General features: G+C 60.2%; 4 protein-coding genes across 4 annotated transcripts; all 4 read left to right on the top strand.

The window, feature by feature from the left end:
* Positions 1–1,590: 1,590 nt before the first annotated feature.
* LSCM1_01482 (uncharacterized protein) lies at positions 1,591–2,799 on the top strand (the record flags this gene model as incomplete). Its single annotated transcript, XM_067319093.1, has 1 exon — positions 1,591–2,799. One exon carries the CDS (start codon positions 1,591–1,593, stop codon positions 2,797–2,799), a length of 1,209 nt encoding a protein of 402 aa, XP_067176372.1.
* A 2,868-nt stretch (positions 2,800–5,667) lies between these two features.
* On the top strand, positions 5,668–6,915 carry LSCM1_01481 (uncharacterized protein; the record flags this gene model as incomplete). The annotated part of the gene is made up of 1 exon (XM_067319092.1): positions 5,668–6,915. The coding sequence occupies one exon, from the start codon at positions 5,668–5,670 to the stop codon at positions 6,913–6,915; it is 1,248 nt and encodes a 415-aa protein (XP_067176371.1).
* Positions 6,916–9,153: 2,238 nt separating this feature from the next.
* Positions 9,154–10,308, top strand: LSCM1_01480 (uncharacterized protein; the record flags this gene model as incomplete). Its single annotated transcript, XM_067319091.1, has 1 exon — positions 9,154–10,308. The coding sequence occupies one exon, from the start codon at positions 9,154–9,156 to the stop codon at positions 10,306–10,308; it is 1,155 nt and encodes a 384-aa protein (XP_067176370.1).
* Positions 10,309–13,533: 3,225 nt separating this feature from the next.
* Positions 13,534–17,094, top strand: LSCM1_01479 (uncharacterized protein; the record flags this gene model as incomplete). Its single annotated transcript, XM_067319090.1, has 1 exon — positions 13,534–17,094. The coding sequence occupies one exon, from the start codon at positions 13,534–13,536 to the stop codon at positions 17,092–17,094; it is 3,561 nt and encodes a 1,186-aa protein (XP_067176369.1).
* Between the last annotated feature and the right edge of the window lie 1,024 nt (positions 17,095–18,118).

The following is an 18,118-nucleotide window of genomic DNA, read 5'->3' as shown; positions in this document are numbered from 1 at the left end:
GTCTTCTCTCCCGCTATCTCGGCTGTCTGTGTCCCCGGAGCAAGCGCGGCCTGTCCCAGTCGCTCGGTGTGCCCAACGAGCGAGGCAGGCGGGCTCGCACGCCAGCCAGCAAACAAACCCAACGAGTACGCGTGCCGACGCTTGTGCATGCAAGACGCACTCTCTGCCTGGCGGTGTGGCCTCTGTGTAAGCGGCGTGACTGTGACCACAGCCCAGAAGTGGGGCCGGTCGAGGCGAATGTGTCGACTCATCTGTGACCTCAGTGTGCCACTCACGCCCCTCCTCTACCCCTCCCCCCTATTTCTCTCTCGCTGTTTCCATTCAACCTCCTCACGCCGCCGAAGGGGACGGAAAATAGTTGCACGCAGGATCAACGCCGACGGTGATAGGCGTCTTGCGAAGCCCCACGCGCACACACACACACACTCACACAGTGAGTGAGAGGGTTGCATCTCTCCCTTGCAGCCACGCACTCACTAGCTACGCACTGCATGTCGCATCTGATCAGCTTTTTTGTGTTCACGTTTCCCTCGCTGCGTGGACAAATATTCGACCCCTCGGTCGTGCGGCCTCTGTGGGGGGGAGAGGGGCTCTTTTCACCGTATTTCTGTCCCTCGAGACGGCTGGGGTGGAAGAGGATGGATGCCTACAACGAAAGGGCGTCATGTGGAGCAACGGAGGCAGAAGCGCCCCAGGTGAACGCCTGAGCATGCATCTGCGTTAAGATGGCAGGGAACGTGAAGAGAAGCAGTGAGATAGAGAGGCACGCACGGACAGATGATGATGCTGGGCGTATGCTTGGCTGTGTACGCGCGCCGTGTCGATGTAGACGGGTGGCATGGGTGTGCCAACCATACCTCTGCGCGCCCCTTCTCCCTCTACATGCCGCTCCCACCCCCCTCTCCCCTCCCCCCTCTTTTTCACACACCCTCGTTGGCTTGTGAGCCTCTTCCCCCCTTTCCTGCTTCTTTCAGCAGCTCACGCAACGGCACATCCCATGCATCCCGGAGCAACGCACCTGAGCAGGCAAGCAGCACAAAGGTCGAAAAAAGGGGGCTGAGGCACTGCGCATTAGTGCAGAGAACTGGATTACCCTGCCCGAATGGGGCGAGGCCGCCACCACATCGCTACCCATTCGTCAGAGCCTCCATCCAAGTACTGCAGTGTACTTGAGGAGACGCAGATATGCTGCCTACCACGGCTCTGCACTTGAAGTGGCAGCTGAACGACAAAGCGCGTGCGCACCGTAGCCCTCCTCCCTTGTCCTGTTAGTGCCAGGCATCTCCCGCCACCTGATACTGCCTCGGATGCCGACGAGTGGAGCATGCGCCACCGCCGAAACACCGCTCTTGCCATCCAAATTTCGTCCACGGCATCTGATTCCTCTCACAGAATATCTGTAGCTCATGTGCTCCCTCCACTGTCTCATCTCATCCCCTCCCTCCGCCACTGCTTTCGCACGCATACGTACGTGAGGCTCTCTCTCTTCGCCTTCGCCCTGGTGTTCAGCTGTGCCCATCTTTTCGCCACTTCTTTCCTTCCTCGACTATACGAGCCTCTTCACCTCACCTCGCCTCACCACCCGAAAAGATGCCGTCTCAGGTGCACGTGGACCCGATGGCGCACAGCGCCAGTGACTCTTCAGATGTAAGCAGTAGCGAGGTGGACATGATTGCCGTCATGACGGAGATGACCGTCGCGGAGCGCCGCCGCGTGTACGCGCTCCAGGGCCTGCTGAAGGAGTACTATCAGGTGCGCCAGCGCATGCGTGCCGAGATTGCGGCACTGGCGAACGAGTGTGCCGCAGAGAACCAGAAGCTCTTCGCTGCGCGCAAAGAAATCGTCACGGGTGCTCGCGACATCACAACGGAGGAGGTGCAGCGCATCGGCTGCCCGGATGCCGCCGCGGAGCCAGAGAAGCAGGACACCGCGCCCGCCAAGAAGGGCGTGAAGCTTGTTGATCCGGTCGACGAGAGGCAGAAGAGCGCGCTGGTGAAGGCGGCGGCGAGCCCGTCTGGTGGCATCCCGGCGTTTTGGCTGACCGCCATGAGCAACTCGGAGGCCGTGAATAGCATGATCACGGAAAAGGACCGCGATGCCCTCACGCACCTCATCGACATCGAGCGCGGCTTTGTCGACGGCGATCCAGAGAAGGGTGACTGCCTTGTCTTCCACTTTTCTCCGAACGACTACTTCACCGATGAGACGCTCACGAAGGAGTACCACACCGAGTACGACGAGGACCATGGCGAGCCGCGCATCACCGACGTGGTTGGCTGCGACATCCACTGGGCGTCCCCGAAGAAGAATCTGACGGTGACGGTCAAGCAGAAGAAGCAGCGCAACAAGAAGACCGGCCAGATGCGCGTCGTGGAGCGCGAAGAGCCATGCAAGTCCTTCTTCAACTTCTTCTCCCCGCCAAATCCCGACAGTGACGACGACGAGGGCGACACGGAGGATGACTTTCTCGAGCAGGAAATGGAGATGGACGTCGAGGTCGGGACGGCGCTGACACAGGAGGTGGTGCCGCGCGCCATCTTCTACTACACTGGCGAAGCCGTCGTGGAGACCGGCAAGGCGCTGCGCGAGCAGTTCGGCTTTGGAGGCGAGGAAGATGACGACGATGATGATGAGGACGATGACGATGAGGATGAGGATGAGGACGATGCGGCAGCTGGAGCGTCGAAGTTTCGGAACATTGTACGCCAGCGCGGTGGCGGTGCTACGCCTGGTAGCCGTGGCGGGCGCGGCGGTGCTGCAGGTCAGCCGCCTCAACAGCAGGAGTGCAAGCAGCAGTAGAGAACCAAGCGAAGTATCATACGCAGCGCGTCCCTTTCCCTCTCTGCCTCCCCTCCACCACCCGCCTCCTGGCGACACTTTTTTTCCCTAACAGCCACGGTGCAGTCACAAAAAAAATGATAAGTGCTAAGCGGCTTCTTCTTTTCCGTTAATCACTTCCTGGATCCACGCAAGCACACAGATGTGCACGCTTGCGTGAGGCAGGTCCGATGGCGTGTGACCTCGTGTGAAGTGACGAATTTGCGTGCTGTGTGTGTGTGTGTGTCATTCCTTTCTGTTCTTCGGTGTGTCTGTGTGTGCATCATGCAAACATCAGGCGAATGAGGCATGCACCTTCCGCTTCTGTGCGCTGATGCTGTGGCGCAGAGAGCGCTCTCTGTGTGCGCGTGCCCTCTTCTCTCACTCACTCACTGGCTCAATCACTCTTTGCGTTCTGTTCGCATCGGCGGCCTCCACACACCTGCCCACACCCCTTTTTTGTGCGGCTATTCGCATTCCGTCTTTTCTTCTGCTTCTGCTGAGCCGCGTGGCCCGCCGCGCGCTCGTACAGACTGGAGACTCCGATGCCAGCAGGGACGTAACGAGCCGGCCCGCATGAAAATCAAAAGAAGGCCCGCTCCCGCCCTCCCTGTGTTGGTGGAGGTGAGCCGCCTTCACTCTCACCGGCCTTGCCACCCTCGTCCACCCATAATCGATCGCCTACACGGCACCCTCCCCGTGCCCTACGCATCACAGCCTTCTCGTCCGGCTCATCCTTATCTACTCCGCCTCTTTAGCGACCTCATGTCTTTCCCATGGGCTTGGCTCGTGCTGCCTCACGGTGCGAAGCCGATCGAGAGCGCGTCACTGAAAGCATTGCCAGCACATCACCCAGATAGAGCTGCTCTTGGGCCCTACCGCTGAAGTAGGTCCAGCGTTCACCGGCTATGCTGCGAAGCTGCCGAGCACCTTCGCAGATGGTCCTAGGAGCATTCTGGTATACGCTAGAGCTCTGTTAGGTGCACCGGGTGGTCACCGCTGGGTGTCGAGCGTCTCGCACGTGAGCCGGCCACTCGGCACGACGGATAGTCACAGTGCCTACTTGGCGCGCATGATGCCAGGCGAGGGGCTCTCTCAGGCAACGGCTCACGAAGTAACACTTTGAGAGGCGGCTACAGCGGGTGATGACCAGCGTGCCGGCGCTGATTGCATTGGCAGCGATGGTGACGCAGTGGCGGTTGTGACACGCTCGCTAAGCTGAGGTAGAGCCCCAAGTGCCAGTGGAAGCCCTTCACACTCCTCCATTCATCTCGCCACGACGTACATCCATGGTACCGCATACCCCTGCTCCCCCCTCGCCTCCACACGATCTCCCGATCGCTATCACTTCGGCGCGAGTGACAGCAGGCCAACCGTGCCGCTTCCTCAGCACGCCCCCCGCCGGCCCTGCTCTCAGCAGCTTCACTGGCGTCAAAACGTCTTCCAGTCACACCTCCTCGCCTGTGAGCAGCGCAGCTCCTCTTCTTTCCTATCGTGCCAGTGTATCAGAGCCAGCCGAGGGCTCGGTGCTCCGCATAAATCTCTATCGATCTCCTCCATAGCCGTACCTCGGTCCAGCGCGATCGTGCGACGTCGCGCAGAAGCGCCTGGTGGCGCGCACCGAGCACACACACACACCTCCCTCTCTATCCGGTGTGTGGCCTCACTCGCCCAACTGTCAGCGCACATCGCTCACAGGGCACGGACTTCCAGGTGAGGTGGGAGGCGGCAACGACATGGCTTCAGCCAAGTCTGTCATTATGTCGCAAACTCTGCACAGATCCGCCGTGTACCGGAAGCGCCCTGCGTCCTTGCCTGTGAGGCGTCCAACGCGGTAGTCAGTTTCGGGCTTGGCGCCACCCATACGCACACACACACACCATGGAGAGCTGCCTCACAGAGACCAGCACCTTCGGCGACGGCAGAAGCCGCAGCTGTCGAAATGGAAAAGGCGCCCCCGTACCTGCATCGCCTCCGAACCAGCGCGCACATGTGAGTGCTTCAGAAGGCTATGTGTTGTTGAGCTCCTTCTTCGTCTTTGGTCTGCTCGTCTCCTCGTGTAAGACGGTGCTACCGCAGTTTCTGCTGGGCGGCGGGTACTTCATATCTATGTACTGAGGGGGAGAGGGAGGGGGCCCAGGCGCTCGCACTACCTGAGAGCCCTAAGCCTCCCCCTCGATCCTCCTCTTTTCTTCGTTGTTTCTTTGGATCTGCCTGCGTGTGTGTGTGTGTGTGTCTACGCGTATATGCCTCGACTGATGCCTCTGCATCCCATCACGGCTGTTCCGGCTGTGACTTCCTCACCATCACCACCACCCTCTTAGCCTGTCGCGTAGCTGTACAGCTGCGGGCTGCCCACGCGCCTGACTTGTCGCGACTCGCTGCTCTCTGTACGAGTGCTCTCTTTTCCACCGACTTTCTCCTCCTTCACGATGCCCTTTCGCGCGGGTGCTGAGGTGATATCGTGGCGCTGCGTGGGTATCCTGCGGCCTTCCTCTCCTCTGAGAGAGTGGCCTCCATTGCGAAGCGGGCGCGTGAGCCCTCGAAACGGCGAGAAGATTGCTAACACAGTACCAACGCGGTACGTCTCTTCCTCCCCATTCCCCCCCCCACGCGCCCTCAGTGGACACTGTGTTGCACCTTTGCTTTGTGTACGTGCGTGTATGCGTGTATGCCTGGGCGTAACACACCCACGCACACCTCTCTCCTGCCCCCTTTCCCTCGTGGCGATTGGCATGCGAACCCTCTCCGCATATCACAGCCAATCACAGGGCCGCCTTACACCGGAAACGGCCGTGCGTCCTGCCCTCTGCTACACTTGCAGTCGCACAAACGTATAGGTGAGGATCCATGAAGGCAGCCTCTCTCCTTTCGAGGGGCCCATCGCGCCCACGCGCACGTCCTCCATTCCCCCTGTCGACCTCAGGCCCCCAACGTCCTTCAGAGCGACCTCTAGCTGTGCGAGCTGCTCACGCTCCCGCAATGAGGCTGCAGGCATGCGTGCCGCTTGTCCTGTCGCGCCGGCACCTCAGCAGCGGAAATGGCTGCCGCCGCCCCCCTTCGATAACTCCTGCGGTTTCAGTCACGGACGGCAGTGCCGCACCTGGGGAAGACGATGAAGACCTTAAGTTGGACATCTACCGACCGCCGTTGTCCCCGGAAGAGGCGGAGCGGAAGGCGAAAACGGATCTCTTTCTGTGTCTCCTGCTCACCGTCCCCCGCGAGCAGGACTGGAAAGATATGCTGACAGCCGCCTTCCGCGCCGGTACCTGGAAGCCTCACCACCTCCAGACAGTACTGCGTGGTGTGCAGCTCAACATGTACAACAAACCTGCTGAGCGTGCGCTGAGCTGTGCAGGCCGCTACACCGCCTCCATGCCTTCCTCACGCTCAGCCGCACTGCGGCACTCGGTCGCCGATGTCGCCAGGACCGCCCCTCCGTCCTCCACGCCATCCGCACGCCTGCAGCGCGCCAGAGACATCTTTGTGTTTTGTGCGGAAGAAGGCCCTGTGTACGCGCCGCCATCTGGCGAGGAACCCTTTGACAGCGTCTCGGCGCCACCGTCCTCGCCGGCCGAAGCGAAGACTAGTAGGTGCTCTCAAGCTTTCGCGCCGTCGCCAGCGGATGCTCACCACCTCCTTGTGCTCCTCCTCCAAGCAGCTCAGCGAGGAGTCGGTGCGACCCCTTCTCTTTCACAGTTGAATGCCACTTCGAAGCCTGTGGCATCCTTCCACGATGTGTGGCACTTCTTGGCGTGGATGGAGCTGCACGGATACCATGTACTCTCCGACGCTGTGCTTGCTGCTCTGGAAGCGGTGGTCGACGAAGGCGGAAGTCAGGCCGGCGGGGAGGCTGCCGCGGGACTCACGGCCGGCTCCGGCTCATCCTCATCGGCGTTGCCTTCACCGCTACAATACGCGCTCGTGTCACAGCGTGTGCACCGGTTAGATTATCTGCGCGGGGAGCGCGCTCTGCTACGGCAGTCGATGAAGAGCGCGGAACAGGGCGGTGATGGAACGCTGTTGGGCACTGGGGCTGCTGGGGAACAAAGACGGCAGCGAGACGTTCCACGGACGGCTCCTGTGCAGACAGAGTAGCGCCCCCATCTATTGTATGAGAGGGACGAGCATGTGATCACACACAGATAAATCGGCAGTACAACAAGCGGGCCCCGACCCTGCGTGGCCTTCTCTATCTTTTGCGGTTGAGGAGAGGCGCTCATCTAGCCCACGACTCGCTGCCGCGGCCACCTCGCTTCCTGTGACTGAGCAGTAGGTAGCGCGTCTACGCCATCTACTCAACGAGGAATCTCTAAATCATCTCCACGGCCGACCGCGACGGTCTTGACAGAAGACTGTCTGCTCCGGCTTACGCCGGGGAAACCGTCTCTCTGTCTCCCTCTCTCCGTCCTTATCGCTTCGCCGCCAGCATCGGTTGCGCTGTAAGCGAATCCGCCCAACATCTGCCACTGGCGCATTTACGGACAAGCAGCACGTTCCGCTCTCCCGACTCTCCACATCCTCATTACTGCATCTCTTTTCTTCTGATCTGATACCGCCTCCAACACCCACCCTCCCCCTCACCCCACTCCCCTCCCAGCACGCGCGCAGTTGTGTAGCGGATCTGCAAAGGCCCCCACCATCACCACCACCACCCCGGCGGCGGCCATATCTGCACACATACACACAGGCAGACATACATAAATATATATAGAAGCGCCCACGGTTAAAGCTCTCGAGAGCAAGACCGACTGACCTCCTCTCTCACCCTCTCTCTCGCTGCGCTTGCACCGACACAGCGAGACACGCACGTCTTTCTCGGCACTTCATATTGCTTCTGCATTCGATTCCTGCTTCCTCCCCCCACCACCACCTCTCTCACTGCCTGCAGTGACATACAGAGAGAAAGGGCGCAGTCGCCTACGCACGCCGGCAGACAAACATTTACATATACATGAGCACGCGTGCGGTACAACACCTTACGTAACTGGTTTCCACGTGAACCAAGCCGGCCTTTCCTCTTTTCTTCTAGAACGGTCTCCTCCGCGTCCCGAACGAGTGAGGGCATCGGCTTCCGTTTTGTGTGCCAGTGAGCTCGTTTGTGGCAAAGAGATCCCCTCCTCCTCACCCCGGCGTGGTCTATTGTTGTTGCATGTTTTTTTTTTCTGTTCGTTGGTTACCTGCATCGACGTACAATCGCTTCGGCTTCCTCTCTTCACCTTGTTTGCAGGCTCTCTCGCTTTACTCCTCGCTGCCCTCCCCAATTCGCTCAAGAGCTCCGTCTATCCGTCCACGAATAATCTTCGTCTCTCTCTCTTGTGCGCGTTGCGGCATCACGCTTCGATGTAAAGAGAGCCACAGGGTACACCCCGTCATCACTCGCTCTCTTTGCCCCTCTTCTTTTCCTCCCCTGGAAGGCGGCGTATCTGTGTCTGTGCGTGTTCCTCCGCGGCCTCTCTCTCTTTCTCTTCCTCTGGCTCCCTCTCTCACCTCCCCCCTCCGTTTGCCCACCTGTTCGCTCTCCCCTTCTCGCCAACTTACGTCGCCCCTCTCTCTGTCTCTCTCCATCGATTGCGGCATTTCCTCTTCTGTTGCCTTCTTTGGTTTGCTGCCTTCGCTTCACGGATTTCTGCACGCCTCCGCCTCCGCGAGTCGAGCGCCGTTTTTTTTGCTGTTGTTGTTGGGCGTGGCACTTTCCTTCGGGCAAACTCTGTGTGTTGCGGTGTACCCCCTTTTCCCCCCACCACGCCCCGCGCCCAAAGTGGAGCGTCACCCCACCTCGTCACGTGGTGTGCGTGCGTGTTTGGGTGGTGCGTGTTGCCGCTGGTGCACGCTCTTCGGTCTGCCGCCCACACTCTGTGTGTCTGCGTGCTTCCTTTTCGATTGGGCGCATCCATTTTGCCGGGTAATGGTGATTGCGCGGCAGCCAGCGACGAGCGCAGTCGACGAGACCCTTTGACTTGGGATCGGTTGTGCGGCGCGGCTTTTCGCTCTCCCTCCTTTTTTTCTCTCTGTTCAGCTCCTTTTCTTCTTTGCATTACTTTGTGTCTGTTGTGAGTGAGTGTGTCTGTTCGAAGGGGAAGAGGGCGCGTGTGTACAGAGACCGTTTTGCTTTGCTCCTGCGCACCGCAATCCGTTTGCTCCCTGTCCGATCGCGGTCCTGCAGCACCCCCGCATTGCTCAGATCAACACCGGCTGCGCCTTCCATTAGGGGGCAACGAAAGTGAGTGTGTATGGGTGTACACACACACACATACACGCACAGACAACCAAACACTTGAACGACCAACGACGCAGGAGGCAGTGCGGACTCACGTGGCGGCTTCCCCAGCGCACATGAGATCCCAAACCCCTGTCGCCCTCGGTGTCGGCATCACCCTCGGCATATTCCTCGGCTTCGCCGTCATCCTCGTTATCTTGGGGGTCTGCGTAAACAATGACAACGCGCGCAGCTACAGCCGCGAGAGGGAGCGGCGCGTGGCGCGGGCGCGACAACGGCAGCAGCAGGAGCAGGCGCAGTGGCGTGAACGGCGACTTCGGGATGTCGTGCTGCTGCTCATCGAGCGTGGCGAAGCGGTAGAGGGGGTGTCGCTCGCGTTTCAGCTCCCGAACCGGCCGGAGGTCAGCGCCAGGCGGACCTTGCGCAACCGCCGTGGAAGTGGCACGGAGCGGCAAAATCTTGAGATCCAGCTGGCGAACGAGCAGGAGGACAGCCGTCTTGATGAGGAGGCGCTGCGCATATCCCGTAGGCCACTCGAGGAGCTTCTTACGAACGGGCGACCCATGGACGCGGATCCGGGTCCGGATGTGATGCAGATGCTGCTTGACGGGCAGGAGATTCAGCGCCACACAACTAGCGAGGATGACAGCGATTTCTACACCGAAGACGACGCGGTGACGCCAGCGAGTGTGACGCCGTTCGGGAACCAGCCGAGGGACGGCGAGTCTCGAATTTTGCGGGCTGGTGGTGGGGCAAGCAACGCTGAAAGCGCAACACTGACACCACCGCTAAGCCTCACGCCGGCGCGACAGCAGGAGCAGGGCGACGGCGCTAGCAGCAGCAATGGGACGGTGGCGGACACCGAGACAGATGCACGTACTGCCGCCATACTTCTAGAAGAGCAGCGGCTCCGCGAGAGCCGCGAGATGCTCCTTCTGGCTGAGCTCCGCCGCGCGAAGCGACGCCGACACCGAAAGTCCGCGGACGAGGTATACGGCGAGGGCGCTGATTACGAGCACAACCCCGCCAACGACTATTTTCTGCGAATACAAACAGGGCCGCCGGAAGTCACCCCCAAGTCGCCGTTGTGGCGCCTCCTCTCCCCCCTCACCCCATTTCGCGCCAGCCGCGCTCGTCAAAAGAGGTCCGCCTTCGAAGGCATCTCTCCCCAGGAGTCGGGGATTCATCAGAGAGAAGACGCGTCCTTTTCAAGGCCGTCTTTCGCGCTTGGCGCGAGGAGAGAGCGCACACCCGGGGGGCCGCCCTTCTGAAGAGCCGGCTGGCGACGTGAGAGGCAGCCTGCACCAGTGCGCTCTCCTGCTTTGGTGGCCCCGAGCGGGCGCTTCGGCAAGCAAGGAAACAAACCTGACAGCGCTACTCGGCGGCACTGCTCCTGTGGCGACCTCATAGATGCCCTATTAGGGCAGTCGACTGAGAGCCGCCAAAGGGGCTTGCGCCCGTGCCTCTTTCCCACGGCGCACGTAGCATCCCCCACGCTGTCGCTGCAACCCCCTCGCCCGGCACGCGCGGTCCTCCCCCACCCCCTTACCCGTGAGAATGACCAGTAGTGCCCGTATCAAGAGCGTGCGTTGCCTGCACGGCTGCACTGCTCCACCTGCGCGCACCATCTTCGGCGGGAGCTCTGCAGTCACTGCCGCCCAGGCCACCGTTGTGCTATGGACAGTGCCCCAGTTCGTGTGGCCGGCGAATGATTACAGCGCCGCATCCCCGAGCGAGATGACGAGGTGGGCGGCGATCAGCGAAAGCGCCCAACCGCGGAACGGAAAAAAGGCAATCTTCATTTTTTTCGTGAGTTGAGGAGGGGGAAGGGGGCAGCCGTTGAGTCGTAAGGGCCAAGTAACTCCCTCTTTCGCTGCATTCGTTCAGGTGAGCTCAGCGAAAGGAGCTGCCTTGACCTATCTCCTTGCATGGCCCGCTCATCTTGGCCGACTGTTTTTTTGTGGGGGGGTGCTTCGCTGCGTTGCGCGTGATTTTTGTTGCGTGACATCTGTATCTCTGCCGCTGCCCCCCTCCCTCCAGCAGTCTCCCTCACCTTCCCTTCTTTTTTTGTTGTTGTTCGGAGGGAGAGAGGGCCGCTTCGCCCGCTCTGAGATATATATATATACATATATATGTATAGGAAGGCGCACCTCAGTGCTTCACCATCGACTCTGCAGCGCCGCCAACGGGCCTCCTCTATGGGTGGACATCTTGTCCGCATCACCTCCTCCTGACGGAGTGGAAAGCGAGAAATCGCCCGAAAGGCCATCGCACTCTCTCGCCGCCCCCTCCCCCTCCCCTTTGCGCCATCCGCCTCCCTAAGCGCCTGTCTCCATCCATCACACCGTACCGGAAAAAAGGGCTCGAGTCGTCCGTTTCGATTCCGTAGTGAGGCCGAGTGTCATCTTTTCTGTTCATTTTTGTTCCCCCCATCCACCCACCCACCCTTGGGTGCCCTTTTTCTCGTCGATGACAACCGCGCAAGAGTTGCATCAGCTCTCGGCTCGCTTCCACTCAGCGCACAAGTGCACGTCTGTGCGCCATCTCTCTCTCCCCCTTTGCTGTCAATTCGCATAGGCGGTGTTTCATCGCTGGGGTAGGCGCTGCACCGGCTCCCTTTCGCGTCCGCTTCTCCGGCCCAATGAACGCCTGTGCCATCCCCCCTCCCTCCCTCCCTTTGCTCTCTCCCCATCCCTCATGCACAAGACGCACACGCAGTCGCATACAAGATGGAGGCAGCGGAAAGATAAGGTGATGCGGAGGTGTAGAGAGACACGCTGCTGAGGTCCTTGGCATGGCCCCTCCCCTTCTCCTCCCCCAGGCTGCCTCGTCATCACGCATGCACACTCCCTCGCGGGTATTGGTTTCTTTGCTGCACCTCGGCCGCCGCAGTGCTAGCTCCCTTCTCTCTCCCTCCGTGTATCTGTGTGTGGTGGCAGCGACCTCTCTTATTGCTGATGTGACCTCGACGCGGCGTCGTGTGAGTGCGTCTACGTGCAGGCGAGGTGTTTCGCACATGTCAGATACTGTCCTAGTGCGTGGAGGTTGTATATGTACCCCCTCCATACGCGTGTGTGTATGTGCGTGTGTGCGACTGTCTTTTCTGCTTTGCGTCGCTCCCCTTCCCTCCTGTCGACTCCCTCTCTTACTGAGCATCGGCCTGTCTGGCATCTTTGAAGCCGATGGTCTCCTTAATCCTCATGCGGGTGCGTGTCTTGGCCCCTCTTCTCTGTCGCTGGCTCGGTGCCCCCGTCCCAAAGGATGGTGGCACAGATGTCGGGCGTCCGCCCCCGCTTTGGGTGCGCCGTTGATGCATCCTCAGACCCGCACACACACACACAAACACGCACACACTCTGTCCTCGCGTCTTCTTTGCTCGCTCGTTTTTTTGTGTGTTGTGGTCGGTGTTGTTCCCCGTTGCCTTCCCTGCTGTGTTTGGTCTGCCGTCTTTTGCCTCACCTCCCTCCACGTCGCTCCCAGCTCGCCTCTCCCTTCGCTGCCCCCCTTCTTCCTCCTCCTCCACGCACACGCACACACACACACACACTCCGTGGGTGCGGCCAAGGAGGCATCGGAAGCCTTTTCACGAAAGGGGCCTCCGACTTGAACTTGTGGCTCGAGCTCGACGCAGACAGACACGCAACGTCGCGCTAAAGACGAAAAAAAAACGTCACATACTTGTCGCTGCGTGACCTGACAGAGGGAGAGAGGGACATATGGAATACTATCGTTGATGGCTGACTTGGCTCTTCCACTTACTTGCTGTGCGCGCATCGTCTCCACCTGTGCATCTCAACAACATAACAGTGACATGGAAAGCCAGCCCGCTGCCTTTTGCTGCCCTGCCCGTGGGAGGAGGAGGGTGAGGCGGAGTGTAGCGAGAGGGCAAACGAAGTGTGCGGCAGCGAAGCGGCTCCATCCCTCGGGCACTCTCTTGCTCACACTACCGTCTCGATCCCAAAGCGTGTGAGAGCCACTCACGCCTCCTCTTCCTCGTCACACCTGGTAGAGCGCGCACAAGCACGCACAGAAGCGCCTGCGCATCGATTGTAGCAGATGGCAGCACCGCATTCGAGCGACAATGTCAATGCACTGCTTCCTCCTCTCCCTTCCCCCACCCCCCACCCCTTTCGCCATCGCCTTGCGCTAGACCACGCGGCCTGTCTCGCCTCCGAAACTTCTCCGGCGACACAGTCTCTTACCCACCTTCTGCTTTTTCTTCCCCCCTGACTCTCCCTTGACCACCCTCAACACCCTCTTTCTTCGTGTACAGCAGTCCTTTTGTGCGTGTATTTGTGTGTGTGCGTGTGTTTATTCTTTGTTGTGAGGCCTTGAGGTGGGCCCGCACGACTTGCCAGCTTCGATCTTCCTCTGGGTGCCACACCTGTAGCACAGACTGCTCACTCTCTCTCTTGCCGTCGTGGGCCTCCCCCCTCCCTCTCCCTATCTCCTCACACGCACACGCATACACAAGCGCACCAGCAACCGCTTCGATAATGGGCTTCGGTACCGATTTCACCGAAGATGAGCTCGCAGAACTGCAGAAGCTGGATATGATCTACGACAGACTACTCCCCAAGCGCAGCTCCGAGAGCGACAACGCGAGCGCCTCCCTCATCAGCGGGTCACGTGGCGAGGGGCGAATCCCTCTGCGGGACTTCTTCGTCTCCTCTGCAGGCTCACCATCGGTGGCGCGGCTGGGGTCGAGCCCACCAGAGATCGCGGCCAGGTGGCAGACGATGCTGCGCGAGATGAACGGCGAGATGGTGGTGCGCGGCGGCCAGAATATCCGAAACACACGCGCCGTCACGAACCGTATCCTCTCGTGGTCAATTACGTTTCAGCAGGCAGATCGCGCCGCGGCGGCGGTGAGCCTAGGCCACGAGGGTGGGCGTGCCTTGGCGCGAGAGTGGGTTCGCGGCATTGTCATTTACTTTCAGGAGCGCATGGACACGCTGTTCGCCGAGCTCAACATCACCGCACGGGAGGATGCGTGTGTGCAAGAGCTGAAGTTGCTTGGCATGGAGGGTGTGGACCTCGTATCGCGATGTGTAGAGGCGGCCCGCACGATCAGTACGCCCACGTTGACCATGAGCCCGTACTTCGTCAGCATTGTCCGGTGTTGCCGCGAGATGGTGCTCGCACTGAAGGTGGTGCAGGGCCTTCTCTCGCACATTTCATCACACACGCGCCTCCTGCCGTCCTCAGCGGCGGTGACCGCCCCGGATGGACGGTGCGGCGCCCTTTCCATTTTGACGTTGGGGGAAGATTTCCTCGAGTCACTCCGGACGCCACGGTGGCTCTTCCGATCGATCCTGCTCTTTCTCGGCGCGCTGGATCTCCAGCAGTCCGCGAAGCGCGAGGCCTTCATCAGCGAGCAGCACCTCGACCAGGCGATTCACTGCATTGCCTCCCTCGTGGCGGAGGTCGAATCGAAGCGAGAGAGCAGCACCGCAGCCAGCCTGGAGGTGCGTGCGACCCTCGATGCGCTCGTTCTCGGGCACGTCAAGAACGCCTGCCTCTCACACTTTCCCCCAAGCAAAACGTTGGAGCTCATTCAGCGCCAGCAACGGGAGCTGACGGGTGCGGCAGCGTCTGATGCCGACGATGGTCTCTTCGCGCGCTGTGGCCCAGTCCTAAAGCAGCTTCTGGTGGATTACCCCGCGTTCATGGAATCCACAGCGAAGTTTGTAGAGCGCAACGAGATGAGTGACTGGGGTACCTCTCTCATGCTAGTGCAGCTCTTCTGTTGGGACGTGAAGACGCCGCCGGACTTGGCAGCGCACACGCAACAGCAGGTGCTCTATCATGTCCCAAAGCTGACTGGCTCGTTTCTGCACGGGCCGACGGTGCTGAGCGCTATGGTGCGCGAGGCGCTTCGTCCACTGCTGTCTGCGCTGCTCTCCACAACTCCGCTCAACCTCAGAGGCCATGGTGTCGCCGGCGCTGCGATGGGGACTGACGCGGCCACGGGGTCTGGCGACGAGAAAGCTGCGGCAGAGCTGGGGCGCCCGCCCACCACGGGAATATGCAGCGGTTCACTTTTGCTTTCCTCCCTCGAGCAGAGAGTCTGCGCGGCGCTTCTCACGCTGGAGAAGTGGCTGCGAAATCTCTCTTTTCCGGCGGGGTCCCGCATGCAGAGGTGGGCGTCTCTGGATGTGGGCGATCAAGTCATGCGAGAGTTCAACCTTGGTGAGGGCTGCTTTAAGAGCGTTGTTGGTGAAGTGCTGCACGACGTGATCGCCGCTGCCATGGACCAGGTCGAAAACGACTGCGGTCGAAGCAGCGCTGCCGGCGCGACAACCTCTCTCGAGACAGACGACACCGACTGTAGGCTGAGCACGGCGGTCCTGCAGTACCTGCGCCGTGTGGAGCCCGCTTGGAACGCTCTAACGGAGGACTCCCTTGAGCTCTCCGTCTCTGCCTTTGACGATCTTATCGCGATCGGCGCTAAAACGCTGCCTCCCGTCTCCGCCTCATCGAGCGCGAGCATGGCTGCGGATGCCAGCGCCACCGCCGCGCGCGCCAGCTACGGCACGGGCCTGTTCGGAGACTGCAAGTACCTCTTCTATGACACTGTGCAAAGCGTAATGAAAGTGAGGTGGCCCAGGCAGTACGCCGATCTTCTCACCGATCCCCTGCTGTACACTGTGCACGTATACTTGCTTCGGATCGAGAGCGCGAGCCAGCGCAGCGGGGCGCCGGGGCGAGCGCTCGGTGCAAAGCGGCCAAGGCCCCCGCCAGCACAGGGCGCGAAGGGGCCAGTCCCTCGGCCATTCAACGCAGGTGCTGCAGCTGCACTCGCCCGCGACCCGCCCCCCGGCGCGGCGGAGCAGGATGCCGTGGTTCTCACGTCCAAGGAAGAGCTGCATAGCGCTCTCCGCATGGTGAGGTGCATCAAGAACCGCGACCTGTTCATCAATCGCTACACCATCACAGTGCGAGAGCGTCTCCTGACTCGACCGGCCCCTGATGTCATTTCCGACGCTGAGCTGGAGAGCAACAAAAAACGCCACGAGCAGGAGGCAGAGCAGTTCCTTTCCGCGTGGCTCGGCGACGCCTCCCTGCTCAAGCCTGCTCGCGAGCTCCACATGAGCTACTCCGTGCAGAGCGAGGTCAGGCCCGCCTCCGAAGGTGTGGTGGAGGCAGCCGAGGCGCCGGCCAAAAGCATCAGGCTCTCCACCACCATTCTGGACTGGCGCCTATGGGGAGAGAAGGAGGCGGCGGTGGCGACGGCTTCTGGCCACGCGGGTGAGAGCGGCGCCACCCTTGCCAGCTTTCCCACGTCTGCGGCGGAGCTACTCGCCCAGGCGGGGCAGGCATCCGTCATGGGTACCTCAGCGACAGCAGCGCTACCCTTTCCAAATGATGTTCTGGTGCACCTCGGCAAGGTGGAGCACGCGTACAATGAGAAGCACTCGAACCGTATGCTGCGGTGGGACTGGAACGACCACGCGTACACCAGCTTCACCCTATCGTACCCCAAAGAGGGCGGCCGTGTGACGACCGTTCACGGCACACTCTTTCTTCAGCGACTCTTCCTCACCATCGCCGCGCATGGCCGGGCCGGAGTGGAGATGGAAACCCTCGCAAAGTGGGCCGGCGTGGACGAGCGGCGCATTACGGCCGTTCTGAAGCTCTGCCTCGACCGAGACAAGCTACTGGTTCGTGTTGGCAGTAGCAACTGTGGCGTGGGTGCGGCGGCTCCGTCCGGTGGGGTCCGCATTGCTCTCAACTACGACTATACTCGTCCACCTAACCGCCCGCGTGGTGAGTTCACGTACTGGCCAAACGCCGAGCGCCGCCGCGTGATCGCTAGCACGGTGGATCAGGACACTACCATCATGAAGCGCCGTAACATGATCAAGACCTCCATCATGCAGGTGATGAAGCATGTGCAGCACATCAAGCATGACGAGCTGTACAACACAGTGCGCGAAAAGAACGCAAAAGTGTTTGATGTTACGGTGCGTCACTTCAAGCAAGAGATCGAAGGGCTCATCGGCCAGGACTTCATGGCGCGCTCAGACAAGAACGCGTACGTGTTCCGTGCGTAGGGTCCTCATGAAGCGTACACTGCAGTGTACGCCTCATGTCAGGCGGAGAGCGTGTTGGTGCGCGTGTGTGCGTCTGTAGACCCACACACTCTTCTGCATCTGCGCACCTGCCCGATGTGTCACGTGTCTTTTTTTGTTTTCGTGTACTTTGAGAAAACACACAGAAAGAGAGGGGGGAGGGAGGGAGGGAGGCAGTGAGTGGATCAGTGCGCCGAGGCCATCGCACACTTTCCATTCCCCTCCTCCCCATCCACATTTGTCGTGTTGCTCACGTGGCGCATTACTGCTTTTTTTGGATCTTTGTGCTTTGCTTGTCTGTTCCTGAGCCTGCGCGTGTGTATGTGTGTGTGTGTATGTGTCTGTGAAGGAGGAGGAGGGGCTGTCTTCTCTCTCCCTCTCTCTCATGCACCGTCCTGCATGCATGCGCGGGTATGTATACGTTTCACTATGTCGCGTGCGGCTTGTCTGCTGTCGCCCACGCACATGGCACCACCCCTTCACCCTTCCCCCGACACACACACACACACACAGAGAGAGAGAGACACAGTGTTTCACTGGATGGCTGCGTAGCCACATAGCGATCCACCACTACTACAAGCGCCCTCTATTTGGTGCGGCGTCGTCGTTGGGTTGGGGCGTGCATCAGCCTCTTTCCGGCATAGGCGTGAGGCCCGTATTTTTTTTTTTGCGTGAACCTCCCTCGCATGCAGTGAGCATGATTCTCTGCCTGTCTATGTATGTGTTTGTGCGTGTGTACCTTGGGCACATGCGCCGTCTCCACTAAGCTCAACTCCTCCTTCGCCTCGCTGTGCTCCCTTCTCGGCTCTCTCTCTGCACTAACTGCACAGAAACGTGTCCGTTCCTATTTGCATCCTGGTGCCGCGCTATACCACCGTAGGCCTTCAACTTGATCTTCACTCTTCACCACAACCTCTCGTCGCCGTTGTCAGCTGTACGCAGCGGCCCCCACGCCTGCAAGACGCTTATCAAGCCTGCCTGTACCTCTGGAAGGTGATCTCTCTCT

This window comes from Leishmania martiniquensis, chromosome 31 (assembly GCF_017916325.1).
Source record: "Leishmania martiniquensis isolate LSCM1 chromosome 31, whole genome shotgun sequence".
In the NCBI taxonomy this organism is placed as follows: domain Eukaryota; phylum Euglenozoa; class Kinetoplastea; order Trypanosomatida; family Trypanosomatidae; genus Leishmania; species Leishmania martiniquensis.
Note: the sequence above shows the minus strand (reverse complement) of the source record. Positions and strands in the feature narration are given on the sequence as shown.